The sequence below is a fragment of the Bombina bombina genome, chromosome 1, assembly GCF_027579735.1.
Source record: "Bombina bombina isolate aBomBom1 chromosome 1, aBomBom1.pri, whole genome shotgun sequence".
Classification (NCBI taxonomy): Eukaryota; Metazoa; Chordata; class Amphibia; order Anura; family Bombinatoridae; genus Bombina; species Bombina bombina.
The window spans coordinates 99,523,358-99,544,014 of NC_069499.1; the positions used below are offsets into that span (position 1 = coordinate 99,523,358).

A 20,657-nucleotide genomic window follows, 5' to 3' on the forward strand; every position below is an offset into this window, starting at 1 on the left:
GTGTTCAGCCAGTTCCCAGTAGTGCATTGCTGCACCTTCATTAAAGGATGCCAAGAGAACGAAGCACGCTGATAATAGAAGTAAATTGGAAAGCTGAAAATTACATGATCTGTCTGAAGCAGGAAATAAAAAAAGCAGGAAATAAAAATGTTAGGTTTTATGTCCCTTTAAGACACCTCAAGACCAACAGGCACTTTCTGCATCATTCTTTTCAGTGCAACAAAAAAAAATTCTACAAATTGCATAAAAAAAATAAAAGTTTGCACCAGAGTGGCGGGGCCCCCCTAATCGCGGAGATCAAGGCGGGCGCCTCACTTGCCTTGCCCTAAGACCAACAGGCACTTTTATAGGTTGTTCAAGGCAATCAGTGCATAAGTGGTTTGTGATTATTCCACATACATCATAAATAGTTAAAGAATAAGGGGTGCTATTAACTCATGCATTAGGCATCATTATTTTCTCTTTAACAAGTTAGAGACATGCATATTATATTAAGGATGGCTGTTAGGTATGTACCAATGTTACTTATAGGTAAGCAATGATTTTTTTTTTAATGTGCTTTTTAGAATTGAACACAGTTGTCTGTACTGCATAAGCAGAGATACTAGGATTATGTAGATTCAATCCTAGTCATGCACTTTATGATGTTCTGTACCACAGGCAGGCAAGTCAATTAAAGGGACACTTGTCAAAATTTAAAAGTTTCATGATTCAGATAGAGCAGGCAATTTTAAACAATTTTCCCGTTTACCTCTACTAAACTGTGCAGTTTTTTTATATTTACACTTTTTGAGTCACCAGCTTCTACTGAGCATGTGCAAAAATTCATATTATATACGTATATGCATTTGTGATTGGCTGATGGCTGTCACATGATACAAGAAGTGGAAATCGACATAACTTTGAAATCAGAGAAAAAACTACTTTGTCATTTAAAGTTCAGACTAAGTACTATTGCATTGTCTGTTTATAATGCATTTGTTGATTATGCAAATGTACTGTATTTACTGGTTCTTTAGTAACTAAAATATGGGATAAAAAAAAAAAGTCCCCTGTTTTATTATTTGTGTATGCAAGTAAGAAATTGCAGCAGTAAATGTTTTCCCTGGCTAGTAAAGTCATTTTTCATTTCGCTAGCACTGGCAGGTTGACAGCACCTCAGTCAGTAAAATAACTCTTTGAGGCATAGCATTTTGCCATTTCACACATTAATTTATACTTTAATATATTAGTAACATTAATATACCAATAATTTGTGGATAGAATTATTCACAACAAAAAATAGTAACTTGTACTACCTTACTTATACTAAAGTTCTAGTAATAGAAGTAGGTATGCAGTACTGTACCACTAACATGTTAAATTAACCACTTGTATTACGTAAACTAACAGCAATAACAAATCTAAGATATCAATACCCTTTGACAAAAAAACCCCCAAAACATTATAAAACATACATTGCCTTTCCATTCAAATTGTAGCAGTAGATGTAGTTGGTATTTCAGTACTATTTGTAATTAAAGGGACAGTCTACACCAAAATTGTTATTGTTTAAAAAGATAGAAAACCCCATTTCCCAGCTTTGCACAACCAACATTGTTATATTAATATACTTTGTAACATTTAAACCTCTAAATTTCTGCCCGATTCAAAGGCACTACAGACAGTCTCTTATCACATGCTTTTTTATTAGCTTTTCACAAGAGACTGCTAATCTATGTGTGCCATATAGATAATTGTGCTCTCTCCCGTGGAGTTGTGCATGACACGGCACTAATTGTCTAAAATGCAAGTCAATAGATAATAAATAGCCATGTGATAAGGGGGCTGCTAAAAAAGGATTAGATACAAGGTAATCACAGAGGTAAAGTGTGAATTAATATAACGTGTTGGTTATGCATAACTGGGGAATGGGTAATAAAAGGGATTATCTAGCTTTTTAAACAATAACATTTTTGGAGTAGACTGTCCCATTAAAGGGATAGTTTAGCCAAAATTAAACATTTGTGATTCAGATAAAGCATGCAATTTTAAGCAACTTTCTAATTTACTCCCATTATCAAATTTTCTTCATTCTCTTGGTATCTTTATTTGAAAAAACAAGAATGTGAGCTTAGGAACCGACCCCTGGGTAGCACTTGCTGATTGGTGTCTAAACGTAGCCACCAATCAGCAAGCACTACCCAGGTGCTGAACCAAAAATGGGCCGGCTCCTATGCTTACATTCTTGCTTTTTCAAATAAAGATACCAAGAGAACGAAGAAAAATGAATAGGAGTAAATTAACAAGTTGCTTAAAACCGCTTGCTCTATCTGAATTATGAAAGTTTAATTTTGACTAGACTATCCCTTTAAGTATTAGTGTGCAACCAACTATGCATAAGAATAAGAGCAAGGCAGCAAAGTAAATTAATTACCCATCTGCAGTACAGTAAATGACTCCCAGTCACAGATAAAGAACACCATCTCCCCCTACTGCGAAAAATGTGCTTCACAGAACATAAGCTTGGATACTTAATGAAAATGACATTTTATTTTATTTTTTAAATATATTTGTGAATTTTAGAGCAACAAATAAATAATGACCAGGGGTAATATTCCCTGGTCATTATTTATTTGTTGCTCTAAAATTCACTTGGTTTACAGCAAACTGACTTTCGCTTAAAACAATGGCCTAGTTTTTCATTGCTTTAATGAACATGCTTGTGGTTACCACAACAAAGGAAAATAGGCCCATGTCTGACTCTTTTTAAGGAGTTACAAATTATCATGGACAAGTAACTGCCTGTTTTGCTAGTTTGAATAGACATAAAAGTACCAAGAAAAATGCATGTTTGAGCATTTTATTATTGCTTTCATATATCTATATGTTTAAAGGACCAGTAAATACAGTATATTTGTATACTCAACACATGCATGATAAGACAATGCAATAGCACTTAGTTTGAGTAGTAGAATTTTTTCTCACAAGTTTCAGTTATGACTATTTCCACTCCCGTGTATCATGTGACAACCATCAGCCAATCACAAATGTATATACAGGCATACCTCGTTTTATTGCGCTTTGCTTTATTGCAATTCACAGATATTGCTCTTTTACAAATTGAATGTTTGTGACAACCATGTGTCGAGTAAGTCTATCGGTGCCATTTGTCGAACACATATACACAAATAAACACATAAATACATATATATATATACACACACATACATACACACACACCACCAGCAAAAAGATTATGACTCACCGAAGGCTCAGATGAGGTTTAGTATTTTTTAACAATAATTTTTTTTACTTAAGGTATGTATATCTTTTTTTTTTTTTAGACAAAATGCTATTGTACACATAATAGACTTACAGTATAGTGTAAATATAACTTTTATAAGCTCTGGGAAACAAAATTTGTGTGACTCACATTATTGCTATATTCGCTTTATATTGCGGTGGTCTGGAACCAAACCCGCAATATCTCCGAGGTACGTCTGTACGTATATTCTGTGAATTATTGCACATGCTCAGTAGGAGCTGGTGACTGAAAAAGTGTAATAAATAAAAAGACTGCACATTTTGTTAATGGAATTAAATTGGAAAGTTGTTTAAAATTGCTGCTCTATCTGAAAGTTACATTTTGACCTGAGTGTCCCTTTAGCCTCCTTTGCAAAACTCAAATCCAGAGCAGAAATGCACTGCTGGGAGCTAGCTAAAGACATCTGGTGAGCCAAGAGGCATAAGCGGGTATCCACCAATCACCTTAGCAAACTAGTGCACTGCCTCTTCCGAGTCTACCTAGGTATGCTTTGCAACAAAGCCAATTTAATAACAGAAGTAAAATGAAAAGTCTCTTAAATTTGTATCTAAACCAAAAACATTTCATCTTGACTGTTGATATACTCATAGAAAGAAAGTTCTGGGGTGTTCTAGGTTCTGAACCACAAGAGAAGAGGAAAAGTGTTTCAAACTAGTACCACATAATATTTTTTTCAGTGTCAATAAACAAACATTTTTTATACTATAGCACACTAAATTATTGGAGCAGTAAAGCACAGAGGAATTGCTAAAACCACAACAATGATTATACATGAAACAGGCATTAACAAGACAGCATTTTAACAACAATTGGGCAGGGGGATAAAAGTCACATACACAATGATCAGTTTCAGGGTCATTTACTGAAATTGTTAGTGGTACAACTTTACAACAGAAACCTAGTTTGCTTGTTTACATCAGGGCTCGACAAACCCAGGAGCCTGGGAGCCACTGGCTCCTAGAATTTTACCCCTGGCTCCTAAATTTTTGGATTATTCTCCATATATCTATATACAAATCCAACTGTCTGGCTCCTAAAAATATGCCTGGCTCCTAAATATTCTTACTGGCTACTAATTTTTAAACAGATTTGTCAAGCACTGGTTTACATCATATTTATATATAATTCTAGGTTTACAAAAACCTTTATTTTATATCTTGTAATTAAATTATTAAACATCTTGTGTTGCAGTTGTATTTGGTTATTCTACACTGAGATTCAATTCTCTTCCATCTCACATATCCAAAATGCCATTGGGCAAAACACATTTCACAGCCAGTGTGCACTTGACAGATTGCTGCACATTTTGTCATCTAATTTTCCGTTACAAACTGTTCTCTTCAGTTGCTTATCCAGGTAAAAAAATAAATATAAAAAGAAGGAAAAATCTGTTCTTTCACCGTTTCTTGAAAAAGGTCACATATCAAATGCCTTTGTAAACAGTCTTCAGACAATGGCATATTGTTCATATAAAAGTTCTCTTATTCTAAAAAAATCCTCACAGAGGCAGCCTTCTAATCCGATGCGTCCTGTCTCAGTCTGGAAAGTAAAAAACAGAATTTATGTTTACCTGATAAATTTCTTTCTCCAACGGTGTGTCCGGTCCACGGCGTCATCCTTACTTGTGGGATATTCTCTTCCCCAACAGGAAATGGCAAAGAGCCCAGCAAAGCTGGTCACATGATCCCTCCCAGGCTCCGCCTACCCCAGTCATTCGACCGACGTTAAGGAGGAATATTTGCATAGGAGAAACCATATGGTACCGTGGTGACTGTAGTTAAAGAAAATAAATTATCAGACCTGATTCAAAAAACCAGGGCGGGCCGTGGACCGGACACACCGTTGGAGAAAGAAATTTATCAGGTAAACATAAATTCTGTTTTCTCCAACATAGGTGTGTCCGGTCCACGGCGTCATCCTTACTTGTGGGAACCAATACCAAAGCTTTAGGACACGGATGAAGGGAGGGAGCAAATCAGGTCACCTAAATGGAAGGCACCACGGCTTGCAAAACCTTTCTCCCAAAAATAGCCTCAGAAGAAGCAAAAGTATCAAACTTGTAAAATTTGGTAAAAGTGTGCAGTGAAGACCAAGTCGCTGCCCTACATATCTGATCAACAGAAGCCTCGTTCTTGAAGGCCCATGTGGAAGCCACAGCCCTAGTGGAATGAGCTGTGATTCTTTCGGGAGGCTGCCGTCCGGCAGTCTCGTAAGCCAATCTGATGATGCTTTTAATCCAAAAAGAGAGAGAGGTAGAAGTTGCTTTTTGACCTCTCCTTTTACCTGAATAAACAACAAACAAGGAAGATGTTTGTCTAAAATCCTTTGTAGCATCTAAATAGAATTTTAGAGCGCGAACAACATCCAAATTGTGCAACAAACGTTCCTTCTTTGAAACTGGTTTTGGACACAGAGAAGGTACGATAATCTCCTGGTTAATGTTTTTGTTAGAAACAACTTTTGGAAGAAAACCAGGTTTAGTACGTAAAACCACCTTATCTGCATGGAACACCAGATAAGGAGGAGAACACTGCAGAGCAGATAATTCTGAGACTCTTCTAGCAGAAGAAATCGCAACTAAAAACAACACTTTCCAAGATAATAACTTAATATCAACGGAATGTAAGGGTTCAAACGGAACCCCCTGAAGAACTGAAAGAACTAAATTGAGACTCCAAGGAGGAGTCAAAGGTTTGTAAACAGGCTTGATTCTAACCAGAGCCTGAACAAAGGCTTGAACATCTGGCACAGCTGCCAGCTTTTTGTGAAGTAATACCGACAAGGCAGAAATCTGTCCCTTCAGGGAACTTGCAGATAATCCTTTTTCCAATCCTTCTTGAAGGAAGGATAGAATCCTAGGAATCTTAACCTTGTCCCAAGGGAATCCTTTAGATTCACACCAACAGATATATTTTTTCCAAATTTTGTGGTAAATCTTTCTAGTTACAGGCCTTCTGGCCTGAACAAGAGTATCGATAACAGAATCTGAGAATCCTCGCTTCGATAAAATCAAGCGTTCAATCTCCAAGCAGTCAGCTGGAGTGAAACCAGATTCGGATGTTCGAACGGACCCTGAACAAGAAGGTCTCGTCTCAAAGGTAGCTTCCAAGGTGGAGCCGATGACATATTCACCAGATCTGCATACCAAGTCCTGCGTGGCCACGCAGGAGCTATCAAGATCACCGACGCCCTCTCCTGATTGATCCTGGCTACCAGCCTGGGGATGAGAGGAAATGGCGGGAACACATAAGCTAGTTTGAAGGTCCAAGGTGCTACTAGGGCATCCACTAGAGCCGCCTTGGGATCCCTGGATCTGGCCCCGTAGCAAGGAACTTTGAAGTTCTGACGAGAGGCCATCAGATCCATGTCTGGAATGCCCCACAGGTGAGTGACTTGGGCAAAGATTTCCGGATGGAGTTCCCACTCCCCCGGATGCAATGTCTGACGACTCAGAAAATCCGCTTCCCAATTTTCCACTCCTGGGATGTGGATAGCAGACAGGTGGCAGGAGTGAGACTCCGCCCAAAGAATGATTTTGGTCACTTCTTCCATCGCTAGGGAACTCCTTGTTCCCCCCTGATGGTTGATGTACGCAACAGTTGTCATGTTGTCTGATTGAAACCGTATGAACTTGGTCCTCGCTAGCCGAGGCCAGGCCTTGAGAGCATTGAATATCGCTCTCAGTTCCAGAATATTTATCGGTAGAAGAGATTCTTCCCGAGACCAAAGACCCTGAGCTTTCAGGGATCCCCAGACCGCGCCCCAGCCCATCAGACTGGCGTCGGTCGTGACAATGACCCACTCTGGTCTGCGGAACGTCATCCCTTGAGACAGATTGTCCAGGGACAGCCACCAACGGAGTGAGTCTCTGGTCCTCTGATTTACTTGTATCTTCGGAGACAAGTCTGTATAGTCCCCATTCCACTGACTGAGCATACACAGTTGTAATGGTCTTAGATGAATGCGCGCAAAAGGAACTATGTCCATCGCCGCTACCATCAACCCGATCACTTCCATGCACTGAGCTATGGAAGGAAGAGGAACGGAATGAAGTATCCGACAAGAGTCTAGAAGTTTTGTTTTTCTGGCCTCTGTTAGAAAGATCCTCATTTCTAAGGAGTCTATAATTGTTCCCAAGAAGGAAACCCTTGTTGACGGGGATAGAGAACTCTTTTCCACGTTCACTTTCCAGCCGTGAGATCTGAGAAAGGCCAGGACGATGTCCGTGTGAGCCTTTGCTTGAGGAAGGGACGACGCTTGAATTAGAATGTCGTCCAGGTAAGGTACTACTGCAATGCCCCTCGGTCTTAGCACCGCTAGAAGGGACCCTAGTACCTTTGTAAAAATCCTTGGAGCAGTGGCTAATCCGAAAGGAAGCGCCACGAACTGGTAATGTTTGTCCAGGAATGCGAACCTTAGGAACCGATGATGTTCCTTGTGGATAGGAATATGTAGATACGCATCCTTTAAATCCACCGTGGTCATGAATTGACCTTCCTGGATGGAAGGAAGAATAGTTCGAATGGTTTCCATCTTGAACGATGGAACCTTGAGAAACTTGTTTAAGATCTTGAGATCTAAGATTGGTCTGAACGTTCCCTCTTTTTTGGGAACTATGAACAGATTGGAGTAGAACCCCATCCCTTGTTCTCTTAGTGGAACAGGATGAATCACTCCCATTTTTAACAGGTCTTCTACACAATGTAAGAACGCCTGTCTTTTTATGTGGTCTGAAGACAACAGAGACCTGTGGAACCTCCCCCTTGGGGGAAGTCCCTTGAATTCCAGAAGATAACCCTGGGAGACTATTTCTAGCGCCCAAGGATCCAGAACATCTCTTGCCCAAGCCTGAGCGAAGAGAGAGAGTCTGCCCCCCACCAGATCCGGTCCCGGATCGGGGGCCAATATTTCATGCTGTCTTGGTAGCAGTGGCAGGCTTCTTGGCCTGCTTTCCCTTGTTCCAGCCTTGCATTGGTCTCCAAGCTGGCTTGGCTTGAGAAGTATTACCCTCTTGCTTAGAGGACGTAGCACTTTGGGCTGGTCCGTTTTTACGAAAGGGACGAAAATTAGGTCTATTTTTCGCCTTGAAAGGCCGGTCCTGAGGAAGGGCGTGGCCCTTACCCCCAGTGATATCCGAGATAATCTCTTTCAAGTCAGGGCCAAACAGCGTTTTCCCCTTGAAAGGAATGTTTAGTAGCTTGTTCTTGGAAGACGCATCAGCCGACCAAGATTTCAACCAAAGCGCTCTGCGCGCCACAATAGCAAACCCAGAATTCTTAGCCGCTAACCTAGCCAATTGCAAAGTGGCGTCTAGGGTGAAAGAATTAGCCAATTTGAGAGCATTGATTCTGTCCATAATCTCCTCATAAGGGGGAGAATCACTATCGAGCGCCTTTATCAGCTCATCAAACCAGAAACATGCGGCTGTAGTGACAGGGACAATGCATGAAATTGGTTGTAGAAGGTAACCCTGCTGAACAAACATCTTTTTAAGCAAACCTTCTAATTTTTTATCCATAGGATCTTTGAAAGCACAACTATCTTCTATGGGTATAGTGGTGCGTTTGTTTAAAGTAGAAACCGCTCCCTCGACCTTGGGGACTGTCTGCCATAAGTCCTTTCTGGGGTCGACCATAGGAAACAATTTTTTAAATATGGGGGGAGGGACGAAAGGAATACCGGGCCTTTCCCATTCTTTATTAACAATGTCCGCCACCCGCTTGGGTATAGGAAAAGCTTCTGGGAGCTCCGGCACCTCTAGGAACTTGTCCATTTTACATAGTTTCTCTGGGATGACCAACTTTTCACAATCATCCAGAGTGGATAATACCTCCTTAAGCAGAATGCGGAGATGTTCCAACTTAAATTTAAATGCAATTACATCAGGTTCAGCCTGTTGAGAAATGTTCCCTGAATCAGTAATTTCTCCCTCAGACAAAACCTCCCTGGCCCCCTCAGATTGGGTTAGGGGTCCTTCAGAGATATTAATATCAGCGTCGTCATGCTCTCCAGTAACTAAAACAGAGCAGCCACGCTTACGCTGACAAGGGTTCATTTTGGCTAAAATGTTTTTGACAGAATTATCCATTACAGCCGTTAATTGTTGCATAGTAAGGAGTATTGGCGCGCTAGATGTACTAGGGGCCTCCTGAGTGGGCAAGGCTCGTGTAGACGAAGGAGGGAATGATGCAGTACCATGCTTACTCCCCTCACTTGAGGAATCATCTTGGGCATCATTGTCATTATCACATAAATCACATTTATTTAAATGAACAGGAATTCTGGCTTCCCCACATTCAGAACACAGTCTATCTGGTAGTTCAGACATGTTAAACAGGCATAAACTTGATAATAAAGTACAAAAAACGTTTTAAAATAAAACCGTTACTGTCACTTTAAATTTTAAACTGAACACACTTTATTACTGCAATTGCGAAAAAACATGAAGGAATTGTACAAAATTCACCAAATTTTCACCACAGTGTCTTAAAGCCTTAAAAGTATTGCACACCAAATTTGGAAGCTTTAACCCTTAAAATAACGGAACCGGAGCCGTTTTAACACTTTAACCCCTTTACAGTCCCTGGTATCTGCTTTGCTGAGACCCAACCAAACCCAAAGGGGAATACGATACCAAATGACGCCTTCAGAAAGCCTTTTCTAAGTATCAGAGCTCCTCTCACATGCGACTGCATGCCATGCCTCTCAAAAACAAGTGCGCCACACCGGCGCGAAAATGAGACTCTGCTTATGCCTAGGGAAAGCCCCAGAGAAATAAGGTGTCTAATACAGTGCCTGCCGATATTATAATATCAATATACCCAGATAAAATGATTCCTCAAGGCTAAATATGTTTTAAAACTGAATCGATTTAGCCCAAAAAAGTCTACAATCTTAATAAGCCCTTGTGAAGCCCTTATTTACCATCGTAATAAAATATGGCTTACCGGATCCCATAGGGAAAAATGACAGCTTCCAGCATTACATCGTCTTGTTAGAATGTGTCATACCTCAAGCAGCAAGAGACTGCACACTGTTCCCCCAACTGAAGTTAATTGCTCTCAACAGTCCTGTGTGGAACAGCCATGGATTTTAGTTACGGTGCTAAAATCATTTTCCTCATACAAACAGAAATCTTCATCTCTTTTCTGTTTCTGAGTAAATAGTACATACCAGCACTATTTCAAAATAACAAACTCTTGATTGAATAATAAAAACTACAGTTAAACACTAAAAAACTCTAAGCCATCTCCGTGGAGATGTTGCCTGTACAACGGCAAAGAGAATGACTGGGGTAGGCGGAGCCTGGGAGGGATCATGTGACCAGCTTTGCTGGGCTCTTTGCCATTTCCTGTTGGGGAAGAGAATATCCCACAAGTAAGGATGACGCCGTGGACCGGACACACCTATGTTGGAGAAATTAAAATTAAATAACAGACAAAAACAAACAAACACAAAACTGAAACTTTTTTTAAAGTGCAACAAATGTTAGAAAACTAGAAGAGATCATAACTTAAAGGGACATTAAATACTTAGAGACTGAAATAAAAAATATTTAATAAAAAGATAAAGTAATACAACTTGGCAATATACTTTCATAACTGATTTTGTCCCCTTTTTGCCAAACAGTAAATACTGTGTGTGTGCAACAAATTATAGCCTGCAAGACATCCTGGAACAATGTAAATTACTGCAAGAAGTCTGATTATGTAAATAAGTGTTCAACATTCAATATAAATTGCATTGTAAATATATATTAAAGGGATATCAAACCCAAACATTTTCTTTTGTGATGCAGACAGAGCATACAGTTTTAAAAAAAAAGTTTCCAATGTACTTCTGTTATGAAATTTGCTTTGTTCCTATGGTATTCTTTGTTGAACAGATACCTAGTTAGGTGTCTGGAGAACTAAATGGCAGGAAATAGTGCAGCCATCTAGTCTGCTTGCATATGGAACGACCTCCCGCACACTTTCAAACCTTCCCTATGCCCAATATCCTTTAAGAGATCCCTCTCTACATATCTCAAAACAGAATGCAACCTGTCATGGTTGATTATATATTTCCTACCCGTTCTATGTTAAATTTTTGTGCATATATTGTGTATTATTATTGTTTTTGTATTTTATTGTACCCTATTGTATCAATGCAATGTTTTGTGTACCCAGGACATACTTGAAAACGAGAGAAATCTCAATGTATCTTTCCTGGTAAAATATTTTATAAATAAATAAATATGGATAACATTCTTGCACAACTGCTGCCATATAGTGCTCCAAACATGTGCACGCTTCTGAGCTTGCCTCCCTGCTTTTCAACAAAAGATACCAAGAGAACAAGAAAGTGATGATAGCAGTAAATTAGAAAGCCGTTTAAAATGGTATGCTCTACCTCAGTGATTTTTAACCTTTTTTTTACATTAAAAAATCCCGTGGCACCCCACCATCCCAAAATTTTAAAAAAATCACACATTGTAGCCTAATACAGCATATATATACACACAAACACACACATACTGTATGTATTGTGCTGTTATGCCATGCCTCCTACAAACTACCCCTGCACTGGGAGTAAAAAACAAGCAAAGTTTAAAAAATATGTCACACTGTTGTCAGTCTGTCGTGGCACACCTGAGGATCTCTCACGGCACACTAGTGTGCCACGGCACACTGGTTGAAAAACACTGCTCTACCTGAATCATGAACAGAAAAAAACATGGCTTTCATGTCACTTTTAATCATTATAAACATAGGATTGTGTATGAACAATCGTTTGAATAAAAACAAACCTCCAGAAATGGCAACTTACTCCATGCTAGATGTTTTTTGGAACATTACTGCCACCTAGGGGCTGTTTTTATTGCTAATACCTGTGTATTTGATATCCTGTATCTGGCACATTTGGAGGTTGATTACATTAGCAATGAAAAAGTTTTCCTTATCAATATCCTTAGTTAGTTTTGATAATGATGAATGAAATGCAGGTAAATGTGAGGATGGATAATCTAAGATGGGTGATCTATACTATAGCACAGACCGTATTCACCTTTTACTAAACACAAATCGTATACTTCCTATTTAGATTTCCTATTGAATGTTCATGAATCACATAACATTCTATGAATGAAAATCTAAGCAGGGAGCTAATACACAGTGCCTTGGTTTCTCTGTGTTTTCACATTTTGTTAGCGACTGTACATTTATTAGTATATATTATCATCATGCAGCAACAAAGCTGTGGTTATCTGCTCTATAACATAAAAAAGCACACTGTTACATGTAAGTACAACAATTTAGTTATACGTTTAGTTATACAGAGTGAAATCTCATCTATTTTAACAATATTCCAATTAGCAGTAAATATTCTATAATCAGTTGCAAAAACTTTAAATTAACAGTTTAAATTCTAAGACAAAAAAAACCCAGAGAAATCCCTGAAGTTGAATGAAGAGTTCCTAGTTTAAAAAGGGGAAGTCAACTCCAGAATTTTTATTGTTTAAAAAACAAAATTTATGCTTACCTGATGAATTTCTTTCTTTCTTGACACGATGAGTCCACGGATCATCCAATTACTATTGGGAATATCACTCCTGCCCAGCAGGAGGCGGCAAAGAGCACCACAGCAAAGCTGTTAAATGTCACCTCCCTTACCTCCAACCCCAGTCATTCTACAGAAGTAAAAGGAGAGAAAGGAAGTAACAAGGTGTAGAGGTGCCTGAGGTTTATAACACGAACAAACGGTCTAAAGAAACAGGGCGGGCCGTGGACTCACTGTGTCAAGAAATCAATAAATTTATCATCAGGCAAGCATAAATTTTGTTTTCTTTCTAATGACACGGTGAGTCCACGGATCATCTAATTACTATTGGGAATCAATACCCAAGCTAGAGTACACAGATAAGGGAGGGACAAGACAGGGAACCTAAACGGAAGGCACCACTGCTTGAAGAACCTTTCTCCCAAAAGAGGCCTCAGCCGAGGCAAAAGTATCAAATTTGTAGAATTTGGAAAAAGTATGTAGAGAGGACCAAGTTGCAGCCTTGCAAATCTGTTCCACAGAAGCTTCATTTTTGAATGCCCAGGAAGAGGAAACAGCCCTCGTAAAATGAGCCGTGACTCTCTCAGGAGGCTGCTGTCCAGCAGTTTCATAGGCCAAATGAATTATACTCTTCAGCCACAAAGAAAGAGAAGTAGCCGTAGCTTTCTGACCCTTACGTTTCCCAGAGAAAAAAACAAACACAGTCGAAGACTGGCGAAAATCCTTAGTTGCCTGTAAATAGTATTTCAATGCACGCATCACATCTAGGTTGTGCAGCAGACGCTCCTTATGAGAAGAGGGGTTAGGGCACAAAGAAGGAACCACAATTTCTTGATTAATGTTCCTCTCTGAAACCACCGTAGGAAGGAACCCCAACTTAGTACGCAGAACTACCTTATCAGAATGAAAAATAAGATAAGGGGAATCGCACTGCAATGCCGAGAGTTCTGAGACTCTGCGGGCAGAAGAAATTGCAACAAGAAACAAAACTTTCCAAGATAATAACTTAATATCTAAGGAATGCATAGGCTCAAACGGAGCCTGTTGAAGAACTTTAAGAACAAGGTTAAAGACTCCAGGGAGGAGTAACAGGTTTGAACACAGGCCCAATTCTGACCGAGGCCTGGGAAAAAGATTGCACGTCTGGTACATCCGCCAGACGTTTATGCTACAAAATAGACAAGGCAGATATTTGACCCTTCAAAGTACTCGCAGATAAACCCTTCTCTAGACCCTCCTGGAGAAAGGACAAAATTCTAGGAATCCGAACTCTACTACACCAAGAGTAGTCTCTGGATTCACACCAATGCAGATATTTACACCATATCTTATGGTAAATCTTTCTAGTCACAGGCTTACGAGCCTGAACCATGGTCTCAGAAAAACCACGCTTCGATAAAATTAAGCGTTCAATCTCCAAGCAGTCAGCTTCAGAGAAACTAGATTTGGGTGAAGGAAGGGCCCTTGAAGTAGAAGGCCCTTCCTCAATGGAAGTCTCCAAGATGGAAGAGATGACATCTCCACTAGGTCTGCATACCAGATCCTGCAACACCACGCCGGTGTGATGAGGATCACCGACGCCCTCTCCTGTTTGATTCGAGCAATGACCCGAGGAAGGAGAGCGAACGGAGGAAATAGATATGCTAGACTGAAATGACAAGGGACCGCCAGAGCATCTATCAGTACCGCCTGAGGATCCCCCGACCCGTACCATGGGAGCTTGGCATTCTGACGAGATGCCATGAGATCCAGTTTCAACTGTCCCATTTTGAGAATCAAGCTGGAAAACACTTCCGAATGGAGTTCCCACTCCCCCGGGTAAAAGGTCTGTCTGCTCAGAAAATCCGCTTCCCAATTGTCCACTCCTGGAATGTGAATCACAGATAGACAGCAGTTGTGGTTCTCCGCCCACTGAATAATCTTGGCTACCTCTATCATGGCCAAGGAACTCAGAGTTCCTGCCTGATGGTTGATGAAAGCCACTGAAGTTATGTTGTCCGACTGGAACCTGATAAACCGGGCAGAAGCTAACTGAGGCCAGGCCAGAAGAGCATTGAAGATTGCCCTCAGTTCTAGAATGTTTAGGGGAAAACAGACTCCTCCTGAGTCCATGTCCCCTGAGCCTTTAGAGAGCCCCAGACTGCTCCCCATCCCAACAGGCTGGCGTCTGTTGTCACAATCACCCAGGTGGGTCTGCGGAAGCAGGTTCCCTGGGAGAGATGATCCTGAGACAACCACCAAAGAAGAGAATCTCTTGTTGCCTGATCCAGATGTAATAGAGACAGATCCGCACAATCCCCGTCCATTGTCTGAGCATGCATAACTGCAGGGGTCTGAGGTGGAAACGGGCAAATGGAATGATGTCCATGGCAGCTACCATCAGACCGATTACCTCCATACATTGAACCACTGACTGCCAAGTAGAGGACTGAAGCGACAGACAAGAATTGAAGGTCTTTGATGATCTGACCTCTGTCAGAAATATTTTCATCGATAGGGAATCTATTATGGTTCCCAAGAACACTGCCCTTGTAGCTGGAATTAAGGAACTCTTTCCCAAATTCACCTTCCATCCATGAGAGCGCAGGAAGGATAATAACATCTCCGTGTGGGAGTTCGCTTGTTGATGGCGCCTGAACCAGAATGTCGTCCAGATAAGGCGCCACTGCAATACCCCACAACCGGAGCACCGCCAACAGGGATCCCAGGACTTTTGAAAAAAAATTGGGAGCTGTGGCAAGGTCGAATGGAAGAGCCACAAACTGGAAGCGTTTGTCTAGAAAAGCAAACGTCAGAAACTTGTGATGATCCCTGTGGATGGGAAGATACAGGTACGTATCCTTTAAATCTACTGTTGTCATGAATTGACCCTCTTGAACCAAGGGGAGAATGGAACGAATAGTTTCCATCTTGAAGGACGGTACTCTGAGGAACTTGTTTAGACTTTTGAGATCTAGAATTGGTCTGAAAGTTCCCTCTTTTTTGGGAACCACGAACAGATTGGAGTAAAATCCCAGACCCTGTTCCTGCATTGGAACAGGAACTATCACTCCCAGGTCGGAAAGGTCCTGAACACAGTGTAAGAACGGCTCTCTTTATCTGGTCTGCAGATAATATTGAGAGCAGAAACCTGCCCCTGGGAGGAAAGGTCTTGAACTCTAGTTTGTATCCCTGGGACACGATGTCCACCATCCAGGGATCCTGAACATCCCGAACCCAAGCCTGAGCGAAGAAAGTGTGCTCCCCACAAGATTTGGTCCCGTATCGGGGGCAGACCCTTCATGCTGACTGAGTCAGTAGCGGACTTCTTAGATTGATTTCCCTTGTTCCATGACTGGTTAAACCTCCAGGAAGGCTTGGACTGTTCCTGCTTTGTAGAGAGAGGAAGGCTTACCCTTGAAGTTTCGAAAGGAACGAAAATTACTCTGACGTCCCTTCTGCTTATTCTTCTTATCCTGAGGGAGGAAATGACAATTTACTCCCGTAATGTCGGAAATAATTTTAGCCAAGCCCGGCCCAAACAAGGTTTTACCCTTGTAGGGAATCGCCAAAAGCTTAGACGACCAGGACCAGTTCACCCAAAAAAAAGTTACTGTCCCTTTAAATATAAAAAAAAAGAGAACTGCTTTATTTTTACAACAAAACTATGAGAACAAGTTTTTCAAACACCCTGGACAGCCTCTACACCTTAGCTTAGCTCTTGCTGAGGTACCTACCTGCCCTGCTGGAAAACCGGAGCCAATAGCTATCAGATGGATTCCGGACTCAATCTAGAGCGTTGCACCCAAGGTCCGACGAGCGTAGCACACAAGGCTGGAACCGCAATAAAATTTCTCCCCTCTGGAACAAAGGAAGTGAAGAGAAAAGGCGCGCAATAGAAAATTTTTGCGCTTCCGCTAACCCCACCCATCGTGGACGTAACAGAACTAACAGCATGATTGCACTGAGGTTAAAACCACTGGGAGCAAGTAAAAACACACCACCTCTAAACTGAGCCTGTCTCCTCGTCCCCAGTGCCTGCACCACTGCCTTATAAAAGCCCTTTAACTTGCTAATAAATAGTAAAGTGCCATCTTTTTCCTGTATGCAGCCCAGAAAAAACATAATTTATGCTTACCTGATAAATTCCTTTCTCCTGTAGTGTAGTCAGTCCACGGGTCATCCATTACTTATGGGGTTATATCTCCTCCCTAACAGGAAGTGCAAGAGGATCACCCAAGCAGAGCTGCTATATAGCTCCTCCCTTCTACGTCATACCCAGTCATTCGACCGAAACCAAACGAGAAAGGAGAAACTATAGGGTGCAGTGGTGACTGGAGTTTAATTTAAAATTTAGACCTGCCGTAAAACAGGGCGGGCCGTGGACTGACTACACTACAGGAGAAAGGAATTTATCAGGTAAGCATAAATTATGTTTTCTCCTGTTAAGTGTAGTCAGTCCACGGGTCATCCATTACTTATGGGATACCAATACCAAAGCTAAAAGTACACGGATGACGGGAGGGACAGGCAGGACCTTTACACGGAAGGAACCACTGCCTGAAGAACCTTTCTCCCAAAAATAGCCTCCGAAGAAGCAAAAGTGTCAAATTTGTAAAATTTTGAAAAGGTGTGAAGTGAAGACCAAGTTGCAGCCTTGCAAATCTGTTCAACAGAGGCCTCATTTTTAAAGGCCCAAGTGGAGGCCACAGCTCTGGTAGAATGAGCTGTAATTCTTTCAGGAGGCTGCTGTCCAGCAGTCTCATAGGCTAAACGTATTATGCTACGAAGCCAGAAGGAGAGAGAGGTAGCCGAAGCCTTTTGACCTCTCCTTTGTCCAGAATAAACGACAAACAGGGAAGAAGTTTGTCGAAAATCTTTAGTTGCCTGCAAATAAAATTTCAGGGCACGGACGACGTCCAGATTGTGCAGAAGTTGTTCCTTCTTTGAGGAAGGGTTAGGGCACAATGAAGGAACAACAATCTCTTGATTGATATTTCTGTTAGTGACTACCTTAGGTAAGAACCCAGGTTTAGTACGCAAAACTACCTTGTCTGAATGAAAAATCAGATAAGGAGAATCACAATGTAAAGCCGATAACTCAGAGACTCTTCGAGCCGAGGAAATAGCCATTAAGAACAGAACTTTCCAAGATAACAGCTTGATATCAATGGAATGAAGGGGTTCAAACGGAACACCCTGTAAAACGTTAAGAACTAAGTTTAAGCTCCATGGCGGAGCAACAGCTTTAAACACAGGCTTAATCCTGGCCAAAGCCTGACAAAAAGCCTGAACGTCTGGAACTTCTGACAGACGCTTGTGTAAAAGGATGGACAGAGCTGAGATCTGTCCCTTTAACGAACTAGCAGATAAACCCTTTTCTAAACCTTCTTGTAGAAAAGACAATATCCTAGGAATCCTAACCTTACTCCATGAGTAACTCTTGGATTCGCACCAATGCAAGTATTTACGCCATATTTTATGGTAAATTTTCCTGGCAACAGGTTTCCTAGCCTGTATTAAGGTATCAATCACTGACTCCGAGAATCCACGCTTTGATAGAATCAAGCGTTCAATCTCCATGCAGTCAGCTTCAGAGAAATTAGATTTGGATGTTTGAAAGGACCCTGAACCAGAAGGTCCTGTCTCAGAGGCAGAGACCATGGTGGACAGGACGACATGTCCACTAGATCTGCATAACAGGTCCTGCGTGGCCACGCAGGCGCTATTAGAATCACCGATGCTCTCTCCTGTTTGATCCTGGCAATCAGTCGAGGAAGCATCGGGAATGGTGGAAACACATAAGCCATGTTGAAGATCCAAGGTGCTGTCAGAGCATCTATCAGAACCACTCCCGGGTCCCTGGACCTGGATCCGTAACAAGGAAGCTTGGCGTTCTTGCGAGACGCCATGAGATCCAGATCTGGTTTGCCCCAACGCCGAAGCAGTTGGGCAAATACCTCCGGGTGAAGTTCCCACTCCCCCGGGTGAAAAGTCTGGCGACTTAGGAAATCCGCCTCCCAGTTCTCCACGCCTGGGATATGGATCGCTGACAGGTGGCAAGAGTGAGACTCTGCCCAGCGAATTATCTTTGAGACTTCCATCATCGCTAGGGAACTCCTTGTCCCTCCCTGATGGTTGATGTAAGCCACAGTCGTGATGTTGTCCGACTGAAACCTGATGAACCTCAGAGTTGCTAACTGAGGCCAAGCCAGAAGAGCATTGAGAACTGCTCTTAATTCCAGAATGTTTATTGGAAGGAGACTCTCCTCCTGAGTCCATGATCCCTGAGCCTTCAGGGAATTCCAGACAGCGCCCCAACCTAGGAGGCTGGCGTCTGTTACAATCGTCCAATCTGGCCTGCTGAAGGGAATCCCCCTGGACAGATGTGGCCGAGAAAGCCACCATAGAAGAGAATCTCTGGTCTCTTGATCCAGATTCAGCATAGGGGACAAATCTGAGTAATCCCCATTCCACTGACTTAGCATGCACAATTGTAGTGGTCTGAGATGCAGGCGAGCAAAAGGTACTATGTCCATTGCCGCTACCATTAAGCCGATTACCTCCATGCATTGAGCCACTGACGGGTGTTGAATGGAATGAAGGACACGGCAAGCATCTAGAAGTTTTGTTAACCTGTCTTCTGTCAGGTAAATTTTCATTTCTACAGAATCTATAAGAGTCCCCAAGAAGGGAACTCTTGTGAGTGGCAAAAGAGAACTCTTTTCTACGTTCACCTTCCACCCATGCGACCTTAGAAATGCCAGAACCAACTCTGTATGAGACTTGGCAGTCTGGAAACTTGACGCTTGTATCAGAATGTCGTCTAGGTATGGAGCTACCGAAATTCCTCGCGGTCTTAGTACCGCCAGAAGAGAGCCCAGAACCTTTGTAAAGATTCTTGGAGCCGTGGCTAACCCGAAGGGAAGAGCTACAAACTGGTAATGCCTGTTTAGGAAGGCAAACCTTAGGTACCGATAATGATCCTTGTGAATCGGTATGTGAAGGTAGGCATCCTTTAAATCCACTGTGGTCATGTACTGACCCTTTTGGATCATAGGTAAGATTGTCCGAATAGTTTCCATTTTTAACGATGGAACTCTTAGGAATTTGTTTAGGATTTTTAAGTCCAAGATTGGTCTGAAGGTTCCCTCTTTTTTGGGAACCACAAACAGATTTGAGTAAAACCCTTGTCCGTGTTCCGACCGCGGAACTGGGTGAATCACTCCCATTAGTAAAAGGTCTTGTACACAGCGTAGAAACGCCTCTTTCTTTATCTGGTTTGCTGACAACCTTGAAAGATGAAATCTCCCTTTTGGGGGAGAAGCTTTGAAGTCCAGAAGATATCCCTGAGATATGATCTCTAACGCCCAGGGATCCTGGACATCTCTTGCCCAAGCCTGGGCGAAGAGAGAAAGTCTGCCCCCCACTAGATCCGTTTCCGGATCGGGGGCCCTCACTTCATGCTGTCTTAGGGGCAGCAGCAGGCTTTCTGGCCTGCTTGCCCTTGTTCCAGGACTGGTTAGGTTTCCAGCCCTGTCTGTAGCAAGCAACAGTTCCTTCCTGTTTTGGAGCGGAGGAAGTTGATGCTGCTCCTGCCTTGAAGTTACGAAAGGCACGAAAATTAGACTGTCTAGCCCTTGGTTTGGCTCTGTCTTGAGGCAGGGCATGGCCCTTACCTCCAGTAATGTCAGCGATAATTTCCTTCAAACCGGGCCCGAATAATGTCTTTGAAAGGAATGTTAAGCAATTTAGATTTAGAAGTCACATCAGCTGACCAGGATTTAAGCCACAGCGCTCTGCGCGCTTGAATGGCGAATCCGGAATTCTTAGC

General features: G+C 41.9%; 1 protein-coding gene across 1 annotated transcript in view; it reads right to left on the reverse strand.

The window, feature by feature from the left end:
• Window positions 1–4,150: 4,150 nt before the first annotated feature.
• CPSF2 (cleavage and polyadenylation specific factor 2) overlaps window positions 4,151–20,657 on the reverse strand; it is a 58,994-nt gene continuing 42,487 nt past the window's right edge. The window contains exon 15 of the mRNA XM_053697543.1: window positions 4,151–4,846. Within this exon, the coding sequence (XP_053553518.1) occupies window positions 4,754–4,846 (93 nt within the window). The 3' untranslated portion in view covers window positions 4,151–4,753. The remainder of the gene's footprint in view (window positions 4,847–20,657) is intronic.